This window comes from Lepus europaeus, chromosome 2, assembly GCF_033115175.1.
Source record: "Lepus europaeus isolate LE1 chromosome 2, mLepTim1.pri, whole genome shotgun sequence".
Taxonomy (NCBI): domain Eukaryota; kingdom Metazoa; phylum Chordata; class Mammalia; order Lagomorpha; family Leporidae; genus Lepus; species Lepus europaeus.
In genome coordinates, this window is record NC_084828.1 from 54,836,536 (window position 1) to 54,848,384 (window position 11,849).

An 11,849-nucleotide genomic window follows, 5' to 3' on the forward strand; every position below is an offset into this window, starting at 1 on the left:
TAAAAAGTAAACAGATATTCAAAACAGGGGTAGCATTTTTACTGGAACTAAATCTGAGTTTACAAATTATCTATGCCTCTACCACTTAAAAAAAAAAAAAAGGCAGATTCATTGTCATGATTTGCTTATATTTATGCAGCAGTATTTAAATCTTAGTTTCTGGGGGCCGGCACTGTGGCACAACGGGTTAAATCTTAGTTTCTATTAAAACAAAAGTAGCAGTAATAAATGGGAGGACAAACTGTAAGACACCGGTACCTATATGAAAAGACTTGAGCACTCCTATTAGAATATCCATATTCTAATATTTAGTTCTAACAAACATTTTTTCTAACAAACATTTATGTAAAACTTGCTATATACCAGGTGTTTTTCTAAAAGCTTTATTTCCCATCCCCCAAAATTAGCTAATTCTCACAATAAACCTGAAGCATGGATAACAGTGTTATCATTAAAAACAAAAAGGTTTTACTCATTTATTTAAAAGTCAGGGTTACAGAGAGAGAAGGAAAGAGAAAAAGCGGTCTTCTCTCCACTGGTTCACTCCCCAAAGTGGCCACAAGAGCCAGGAGCTCCATCCTGGTCTCCCATGTGGGTGACAGGAGTCCAAGCACCCAGGCCATCCTCCACCATTAGTCCCAGGCCAGCAATAGGAAGCTGAATCAGAAGTGTAGCAGTTGGGACTCAAACTGGCACCTATATGTGTGCCGGTGTTGCAAGCAGCGGCTTTACCTGCTTCACCGTGATACCAGCTTCAATGTTATTTTATTTTATTTTATTTTATTTTTATTTTTGACAGGCAGAGTGAACAGTGAGAGAGAGACAGAGAGAAAGGTCTTCCTTTTTGCCGTTGGTTCACCCTCCAATGGCTGCCGCGGTAGGCGCGCTGCGGCCGGCGCACCGCGCTGATCCGATGGCAGGAGCCAGGTGCTTCTCCTGGTCTCCCATGGGGTGCAGGGCCCAAGGACTTGGGCCATCCTCCACTGCACTCCCTGGCCACAGCAGAGAGCTGGCCTGGAAGAGGGGCAACCGGGACAGAATCGGTGCCCCAACCGGGACTAGAACCTGATGTGCTGGCACCCCAAGGCAGAGGATTAGCCTAGTGAGCCGCGGCGCCGGCCTCAATGTTATTTTATAGATGAGGAAACAGGAACAAAGAAGATAAGTGATTTTCCTAATATCAAACAGATCTAGGTGTTAGTTTTAATATGAATACTGAAAATTTAATTTGTTTATGTTGAATGTTCACCTGTCCCATCCTTATTTTACTTTTGCTAACATAATTTCTTTGTCTTCTTTCAGTTTCCTAAACATGGCTATCCCAAAACTATGGGTAGTATATAGGGGGGAAATAAACATTCACATTTTGTTTATAAACATTCAAGTGGTGCTTGATCAAAGTCTTTGATAACATTTTAAGTTATGATTTTTTTCTTCCTAAAACAGGCATGTGAGCAGCAGTGACAGAGTGGGCAAGCCTTACCGTGGTGTAAAGCCAGTTTTCAGCATTGGGGATGAAGAGGAATACGACACAGGTGTAGTAATTCACTTATCTGAGATTGCTTTCTGCAGTCACAGGAAGTGGTTCTAGAGGTTATACAGTGACTAGCCTGACTACTGCTTTGAAAAAAACAATGAGATTTTATAGAAAGATTGGAGAATATGGCTTTCTATTAAGACTTTGGTTCTCAACATCTTAAACTGTGCCCATTGGAAATCCAAGCCGAAATGTTGATTAGGCAGTTAAGAGTCTTCAGCTCACAGGAAGAGCAAGCTGATGATGATATTTTGGGGTTTTCAGTGTAGAAATAGTGTTTAACGGACTGGCATTGTGGTGTAGCGGGTAAATCCGCTACCTGCTCCACCAGCATTCAGCTTTCTGGTAATGGCCTTGGAAAGCAGCAGAAGATAGCCCAGATTCTTAGACTGTAGTCACCCAGAGGAGAGACCTGGAAAAAGCTCCTGGCTCCTGGCTTCAGCCTGGCTTAGCCCAAGCTGTTAGCTGCCATCTGAGGAATGAACCAGTAGCTGGAAGATCTGTCTCTCTGTATAATTCTCACTATCAAATAAATAAATATATCTTTTTTAAAAAAAGTGTTTAAACTGAATATCTTTGGGATTGAATTTAATCGCTTTCATTTCACACTTAGGAAATTGAGAGTTATAGAAGTTCAGAGAATTCCAAAATTGGAACATCTGAAAAAAGCCATTTGAAACTGGTGGCAATGTACTCAGGAGCCACCAGGTGGGGATATTGTGCCAGGGAAATATTTAGTTTGTATCTTACTGCTGAAATGACCCTGATTAGATAATCACGGTTAATTTTGATATGTGTATTGACTTAGGAAAAAAAAAAAAAACAATAAATGTATACAAAATGAGGGGGTGGAGGAAAGACTCCCTAAATCTCACTTTTCTTTTTCTAGTTGGTAGTATATGTCACATTTCAGGCCATTTACCTCATTCTCTATCATATGAACATTCCATAATTTATTTAACCAGTATTCTTCCAATTGACACTAGTGGTCTTCCAGTTCTTTTTGCTTCAAATGACAAGAGATATTTTATTCATATACATAGGTGAACTTTTCAAAGTAAATCCAGAGGATAAATTTTTAACAGTAAGAATGCTAGATTAGAGTGGCTCACATTTGGCGTTTTCAAAATAGTACAAAATCACCTTCTAGAAACTTGGATTGAGGTGGATGTGCTATTTCTTTCTTTCTTTTTTTAAAAGATTTATTTTTTACTTGAGAGGCATAGTTACAGGCATAGAGAGGTAGAGGCAGAGAGAAAGGGAGGTCTTCCATCCACTGTTTCACTCCTCAAATGGCCGCAACGGCTGGGGCTGCATCAGTCCAAAGCTAGGAGCCAGAAGCTTCTTTCAAGTCTCCCACGTGAGTGCAGGGGCCCAATCACTTGGGCCATCTTCTACTGCTTTACAGGCCATCAGCAGGGAGCTGGATTGGAAGTGGAGCAGCCGAGACTAACCAGCGCTCATATGGGATGCCAGCATCACAGGTGGAGGCTTAACCTACTGTGCCACAATGCCGGCCCCAAAATGTGCTATTTCTGATAGTGTCTTTTTCTTCTTTTTTTCCTCTCTTTTACCATCTTCCTGTTATCTGTCTTTGTCTCTCTCTGAATATCTCAACCTCCATTAGCAAAAGAAGTGAATGGATGAATAAATTGTGGTACATTTACATTTGTTGTTGATGCACATGTATATATTTACTCCTTGGAAAACTGCACAGAAATAAAATAAAAACTAAAAGTATGTTTATCAACATGGATAGATTTCACAATGTTAGAAGTAGGGTAGTAGTGGCAAAAGCACGCAATAAAGTAGTCTGGTTTTTGGTTTTAACTGTTTATTTGAAAAGCAGAAACAGAGACAGAGACTGACTGACACAAGGAGTTCCCATCTGCTGCCTGGTTTACTCCCCAAATGCTGACAACAATCTGGGAAGGACCAATCCGAAGCCAGGAGCCAGGAACTCAGTCCAGGATTGCCACATGGGCAGCCGGGACCCAAGTACTTGAGCCTTCACTAGTCCCTTAGGAGGAACTAAGGAAGCTGGAATTGGTCGTGGAGCTTGCACAAAAACTAAAGCCCTCCAGTATGGGACATGGGTGTCCCAACTGGCAGCCTAACCACTGTTTAAATGCCTGCTCCTAGAGTGCTTTTTATATACATGTTACTTAAACTGCAAAACATGACATTATTTAGGGATATTCATACACTGTATGGAATTGTTAACACGTAATTCAGATAAGTCGTTAATTCTTCATGAGGAAAGGGTGGTAATGTGGTTTAGGAGAGGCAGATGAGGGTTTCAGTTTTATTTAAGCTCGAATGTGGGATACATGAAGTTTCATTATGTCTGTATTTTGAAGTATTTATTAAGAAGCAAAAGTGGGAGTATTTATAATTATTAACCTTAGGGACTGTAATTCCCCTTTCTTAGAAAAATATAGTAATAACAATGTTTTATATTTATTTCATGGAAAAAAACCTAGATCTTCACTTAATTATCCTAGGATTGACTTGTTATTTTCCTTAAAACCAGAAACCAGCAAGAGAAAAAGAAGTCTGCTGTTTTTACTCTGCTTATTTTTGGACAATTCAGCTATCTTTCTGTGGACTAGTCAGATCACAGTTATGTTATCTATATATATTTCAAAAAGTCGATATCCTCCAAGTAGTTTAACATTTAAAAGTATATTCTTAGTGTTGTCACTTACTTTTTTTACCATACATAATAATTCTGCATATGGAAATGCTCAGAGAATAGCCGAATTAGAGTTGTGGTTTGTTTTTTCAATCCATGTATTCAGAATACTACTAAATTTTTTTTCAGGCTATTAAGAAATATATCATTTTGAAAGTTGATAATAACAACTGTTGACATTTTAAATTCTTTACAGATGAAATTGACAGTTCGTCGATGTCAGATGATGATAGAAAAGAGGTTGTAAACATCCAGACTTGGATAAACAAGCCAGACATCAAGCATCATTTTCCTTGTAAAGAAGTAAAAGAAAGTGGTCACATGTTTCCTAGGTACTTTTATTACTGCCTTCTTCAGAAGTAAAATTAAATTGGGGGAAATTAAGGGTATAAAACTGAACTACAGAAATTTTATTTGTCTAAATACACTAAAATATTTTCTTCTGTTGTCTTGTTCCAAGTTTCAATTTATAAAAATATTTCAAATAATTTTTATTTTGAAAATTTTAAACAAAAATGTCAAAGAAATAATAAATGAGTACTTTCATAATACTGTACTAGAGTCACCAGCTCTCAACATCTTTTCACACCACCCCATCCACAGGCACACATACACTTCCTTTTTGTCAAACCATTCATAGGAAACTTACAGATGTGGCTCTCCACCCCTAAATGTTTCACCATCAATCTTCCAACAATATGAACATTCTCTTGTACAACTCCAGAGCCATTACCTCACCTTTAAAAAGTTTTAAATTAACATATTTAAAATTTTCAGAGTATTTCCAAAGTATCTTTCTGTAGTCTGTTTTTTCTTTCTAATCCAGGACCCAGTCATGGTTGACACATTGCATTTGCCTATTCTATCTTTTTAGTCTCATCCAGTATACAGGAGTACACCACACCCCTTGCCTTCCTGTTTCCCCTCACTTCCTCATTGTTTTCCAGTGAATGAATCATTGGTGTCCAGGCCAGTTGTCCTGCAGAATGTTTCCCATTCTAGACCTTTGTGATATTTGTCTTTTATTCCATTCAAAAATGTAAGAGTTTGTCACTATTTTTAAAGTGAGCTGAGGTATAAGGAAGATGTTCATGATTCTGTGCTCATTTTGCCTTCAGGATGAAATTACAAAATATTCAAAATACATAAACCCAACTATTGCCTAGTGTTGTTTGATTTAGAGGCTGTGGTGTGTTAAATCAGAATAGTTTCTGAATATAGATAAAACTGTTAAAAGTCTGCAAAGTAGCATATTCCATTTCAATACAAAATCTGTTTTATGATTTCTGTATCACAGTTAACTTTTTTTTAAAGATTATTTATTTATTTATTTGAAAGGCAGAGTTACAGAGAGGCAAAGGCAGAGGCAGCTAGAGGTCTTGCATCTGCTGGTTCACTCCCCAGATGGCCTCAATGGCCAGAGCTTCGCCAATCCAAAGCCTGGAGCCAGGAGTTTCCTCCTGGTCTCCCATGTGGATGCAGGGGCTCAAAGACTTGGCCATCTTCCACTGCTTTCCCAGGGCATAGCAGAGAGCTGGATTGGAACTGGAGCAACCAGGACTTGAACTGGTGCCCATATGGGATGCTGACCCTACAGGCGGTGGCTTTACCTGCTACACCACAGCGCTGGCCCCACACTTAACATTTATTATAAATATTACACCTTTTAAGTAGTTGCAGCATTATCTGTTAATAAAACAGTGATCTTGCATAAAATCAAAGAAGAATTTAAAACTTATGCAGCTCACTTTATAGAACTTTTTTTGACTGAAAAGTAATTTAGAATTGAATGTTTTTGTAATTTGAGCTGTTGAAGTGATGCTTGTTTTGAATTGCATTTATTTAAAATTCTTTTTTCTTTCATTGCTTTTCTGCCAAGTCATCTGTTGGTTACTGCAACACATATGTACTGTTTACGAGAGATTCTTTCGCGGAAAGGATTGGCGTATATACAATCTCGACAAGCACTAAATTCTGTAGTTAAAATTACATCCAAAAAAAAACATCCTGAGCTAATTACTTTCAAGTATGGAAACAGCAGTGCTTCAGGAATAGAAATCTTGGCGATTGAAAGGTAAGAATTCTCATAAGATGATATTGTCAGAGTTAACACAGTTCGTTATTAAGCATAATTTCTCTGTTTGGGTGGAACAGGATGCTTGAATTGCTTTTATTAGTGCTCTTTGCTGTCTTTTTCTCTACAATCCTTAAGGCATATATGATGAATTCAGTAAGTCCAATGGCAAATTTCATAAACTTTTTGACACAAGGGTGCTTAGGAAGCATCCCCACTAGTGCTGCATTAAATGCTAGTTTGTTTTGAAATAAGAAACTTATCTGAGAATGTAAGTCGATATGTTTTTTTTAATTTTTAATTTTTAATTTTTTAATTTTTAATTTTGGGGTCACAACTTGCTAATATTTTTCATTTTTTTATTTATATAAGGTGAACAAATTTCATGTGTTTCATATATACAGATTTAGGAGCATGCCCACATTCCCTCCTTCCTTTCTTATTCTTTCATTTAATTTTTACAGTGACATGCTTTGTTTATTTTATAATCATAAATTTAACCCTCTACTAAGTCAAGAATTCAGCAAATACTAAGAAGAAAACAGCACTGTTCCTCAACAGTAGAGACAAGGGCTGTAAGAAATAATCAAATCTAAGAATGTCAATTTCACTCATACACATTACCTTTTTTTGTAAGTCAGTGTATTTATTTTCCTTCATCAGATTATTCCTGTTTTGACAGACTTTCAACAAATTAGGTGCTGGGTACTGTAGTAGTTAATTTACAGTCTTGTATGAGGTATGCTTCTCCTTATCTTATTTTGGACCAGTTAACAGTTCACTGACTGGTACAAGGGCTACAGACCTTGATACTGGACCACTTTTAACCTATAGATAAAATCATGAAGCCCAAGAATGATTGAATTACTCCTTGGATTTTTTAAGTTCACTTCTTTGAGAGCCAGAGAGACGGACCAAAAGTTCCTGTCTGTTGGTTCATTCCTCAAATTCCTGTAATGGCTAAGACTGGGCCAGGCTGAAGCTGGGTGCCAGGAACTCAATCCATGTCTCCCATGTAGGTGGCAGCAACTCAGCCACTTGATCCATTGCCTGCTGCCTTCCAGAGTCTGCATTAACAGAAATCTAGAGTCTGAGCCAGAGCAGGTATCAGACCCAGGCACTCTGAAGTGGGATACAGGTGTCTTTATTGATGTCTTAACCACTAGACAAATACCCACTGCCCCACATCTAGCTTGTGATAGAAGCAAACGGAGCCCTCCTGATTTTGATCTGTGATTCATTCCACCTTGTTATCAGTTCAGATTGTTCTTGCATGATTTGGGATTATGCTTCTTACTTGTTTACAGGAATGCTTGCATAAATAGCTTAAGATAATGTCTGAGCACTTTTAAATAATCAACTTCAGTAGGAAGGGAAAAGTAATCAATTTCATCTTGTACTGACAATTGGTAACAAGTAGCATTATTCTATACTATTTATATACCTCATTAGAGGAGAATAAGACAAATGAAAATCACTATTTTGTGTATATTTACATTGAGAAAATATTCAAATAATAAAGGAACATATAAAGAATGTGTTTCCCAAATCCCACCCTGTTAACACTTCTATAAATATCTTTTTATGTATCTTTCTGTATGTATGTATACATATGCTGTCATGTACAGCATCATGATATTTCAATCAGTGATGAATCGCAAATATCACAGATCCATAATATTACAGTGGAGCTGAAAAATTCCTATTGCCTAATATTTTTGCTCTACCTTTTCTATATTTACTTGTTTACATACACAAATACTTACCATTGTGTTTCATTTGCTGTGGTGTTCAGAATAGTAACCTACTATGTATATTTGTAGCCTAGGAGCAATAGGCTATACCATATAGCCCAGTTGTGTAGTAGACTGTCCCATCTAGGTTTGTGTAAGTGAACTCTATGATGATCACATGATGAAATCATCTAATGACATATTACTCGGTCCCAAAATTAAGCCACATATGACTATATTAAAAACAAGGTAAATGTGATACAGGTGAGGGTTTTTTTTTCCTGCTTTTTGAAAGAACTTACTAGTATACTGTGAATTTATTTACATTTAATAAATATAAATTATTGTTAATGATAAATATTCTATTATATGAATATTTTCAGGGGATTGATTTAACCAGTCTCATTAATTGATATTTAGATTGTTTCCAGTGTTTCACTACTAATATTTAAAAGTCCATATTTACATACTTGTCCAATTTATTTTCCCAAGATAAATTTGTACGTGTAGATTCAGTGGGACAGAGGGTACATACATTCCGATATCAACTTATAAATTAATCCTAACCAAATCACATTTGAATTGTAACTGATGCATGACAGTAATTGAACCTTCTGTTTTAAAGATTTCCATATATTTTGCTAAAGAAATTGAAGTTTATTGTGTACATATGTCAATCAATGCCTTTTTTAAATCTAAAGTTTTGGAAGATAGTCATAATAGACATTTGCATTTAAGACCAGTTAGCCAGATTTCCTCTCCCACCTTTTCTTAGAATTTCTGTGTAATATATTACATATGCAATACAAATGATATTATACAGTAGGATTTTTGTTAGGTTTTATAGAAAATATTTTAATAACAGTATTTTTATGCTCCTAGAAAATAAAATGGATATTTAATCTATTGTATTGATACTTTGTAATAATTACCATGCTTGTCACCTTTTTAATATAACAGAAGTGGTAACATTTTCTTTAAGGTATATAACCTTCTATAAAATATGGTTAATTTTAACAGTTCCCATTTTATCAAACTTAAATTACTTAATTAAGGTCAGGCTGCTAAGTGTTGAAGTTGGCATTGTCTTCAGAATTAGATATTATCAGATTATAACTCTGAAGTTGATCATATCTGCTGGCTGCAGAAAATTTTTTCTTGTGTTTTATTATCTAGTTATTATGTATAGTTAATATTTCTTGAAAGAATTTTAGCTCTATACTGTATGAAATACTCTGAAAAGTCAAATTGCTTTCATGTTTAGATTTTCTTTCAAAATAAGCTTTTGAATATATATTGAAATAAGTTTTGGGGAATACATAGGAGGGCATCTCTGCTGGCTCTGTGAGTCAGAGAAAACTTACTGGAAATGATATCCTAACTCACTCCTGAAAGTACTGTATTAATATATTTTTCTCCCATAGGTATTTGATTCCAAATGCAGGGGATGCCACCAAAGCCATAAAACAACAGATCATGAAAGTTTTGGATGCTTTGGAAAGTTAATATAAAAGAAAATTATGAAATTAAGGCAACCAAGAAAAACATGAATATATGTATTTCCTGACTGAATACTAAGCAAAGACCTTTTTTTTGCTCATGGGGGTGCTTGATTAGCAGATCTAAGAAAATGTAAATTATTATAATCAACCTCTGGACAGTTAACCTTTTTAAAAATTTATTTTGCATTTTTGGTTTTATAAAATGATTTATTATAAAGGTCAGTTATCAAGTGACTGAAGTAACTGGCCCTGTGCCCTGATGGAGTAGGGGTACAGAATACAGTTCTGTTTTGAAGAGCTGTTTTAAGGGAACATGCATCACTTCCAGGTTTAAAAGGAACCACACACATCCGTTTGCAGTGTCTTCACTGAAAATTGGAAGTAAAATTAGTTGAAGAGACTTCTTTAATTGCTCCATTTAGTTTTATCCACTGATCAGTATCCAAAACCAAAAACGTAAATAGCTTAACTATTTATTATTTTTTTAAAAAGCGTGAAATCTTTTTGAGAAATGGATCAAGATTCCAGCCAACTCAAAACATAGTCCCAGCTATTAAAATGTTGAAACTCAAGTTTCAGTCACCTTTGCTCCATTATCTAATTATTTGGACATTAAGTGCTTCAGAAGTACTAAGCTTCATCCTACAAGTTTCTAAGGGAGCAGTTAATAGCATTGTCAGAAGTAATAGGTATGTTAAGATTAAAGTGAACCTTTTGAGCACAGATTTATATCTGTAAAGATGTCATTGGTCTTTACTACAAGTCTAGTATTTGATTTAGGATATTTCAAGACAAGTGTTGAGCACACATTGATTTATCCTCATTGAGATTATGTCTGTGAGCACATTATTATCTACTTAATAATAAGCCAAATAATCAGAGAGCTGTGTAAACTACAATTGTTTTTATCATCACTTTCCAAATTTTTCTTTCTCTTCAGTTGGTTTTGTCCTCTCCTTAAAGTTCTAGTAGTTTGAAACTATTTTTATTCTTTTAATGTGACAAAACTGAAAAGTTATATACTTTATTTTGCAGCTTTCTCAATTTAGTTTACTGCAGTCAATATTAGACACATTCAGTGAGTGAAATAAATCTAGGAACACATTTGGGTCTTTGGAATGATTTTTTGGTAAAATCTATTAGGGAAGTGGTAACTACTCACCATCTGCCATGTCCTAAAATGTAATGGATTATCCTTAAGGGGTTGATAGGAGAAATATTCAGTTGTACCCTGTTAACAGCCAGTTTGGTTTTTTTTTTTTTTTAATTTATTTAATAGAATCAAGTGAATAAGCATTCAAAGCATTTTGTTCTGATATCTAAATAAAAAGTTTGGTTGAAGACATTTGCATGAAATTGCACCTGGTACAATATTTGATATTTATAACTCCCTAAAACTCTTGTATTGCGTTTTTTCCCTTTCCTTTACCACTCCCTTTAGAAATGTCCTGAATCTTCCTCTCTCTCTCTCTCCCCCCCCCCCTCTCTCTTTTTTTTTTTTTTTTTTTTTTTGCCCATTTCAGCCGTGGGACTTTTTTCATAATATTATTGTAAAAATGTTTGTGTTACTGTTTATAAATTACAACTGTAAATAAACAAGTACAGTTTGCTCAAAACTTTGTTCTTAAAAGACAGTGTCTCTCTCCTCTTCCCACCGCCCCCACCCCCAGCTTGTAAATCTTTAGATGCCACAATGAAAATTAAAGGCTATTTTAGTAGAATTTTAAGTGTTCAGATTTCTGGTTTGTAAAATTAGATTTCCATTTTTGTTTATCTAAAGAAGGAGAGGGAAAAGAGTTAACTTAAAAATAATGACATTAAATTCTATTTGTAATAAATTGAATACTACCTAGAGGTATTTAACTTTTGTTAACTTGTTTTCTCGTCTAAATAACACCACAGTCATGAATAGTCAAGACTATTAAATGAAAATACATTTCATTGAATGTCTTGGGCAGTTATGTAGCTCGTCCTCCTTGTGCTGGCTCACTGACCACAGAACTAGGATTCACTGTGAGGTGTCCACCTCTTAGGAATTCATGAGAATTGCAGAATTTGTAACATTGTGAGGTTGGTATTATTTTCCATATTTTGAAGATGACATTGAATCAGTGAAAAGGGAAGGCATCCCCTATTCTCTCCCCACTCCCTGAGAATAATTGCTTCTTAAGCTATAAAATTAAATCTCTATATAGAATTGATGCCACTTGCCCACCATTAATAGCATGTTTTTCTGGTAAGGTTGATAAATTTATACTGATAATCTCAACCATGTTGTCACTGGTATTTTTTACACAGGACTTTCAAC

General features: G+C 35.5%; 1 protein-coding gene across 2 annotated transcripts in view; it reads left to right on the top strand.

Moving 5' to 3' along the window:
* TBC1D23 (TBC1 domain family member 23) overlaps positions 1-11,341 on the top strand; it is a 78,229-nt gene extending 66,888 nt beyond the window's left edge. Inside the window, exons 15-18 of one of the 2 annotated variants that reach the window (XM_062206919.1) lie at positions 1,447-1,535; positions 4,429-4,564; positions 6,112-6,306; positions 9,464-11,341. In XM_062206919.1, coding sequence (XP_062062903.1) covers positions 1,447-1,535; positions 4,429-4,564; positions 6,112-6,306; positions 9,464-9,545 — 502 coding nt within the window. In that variant the 3' untranslated portion in view covers positions 9,546-11,341. The remainder of the gene's footprint in view (positions 1-1,446; positions 1,536-4,428; positions 4,565-6,111; positions 6,307-9,463) is intronic. The other variant, XM_062206915.1, reaches the window with a different exon arrangement.
* Positions 11,342-11,849: the final 508 nt, after the last annotated feature.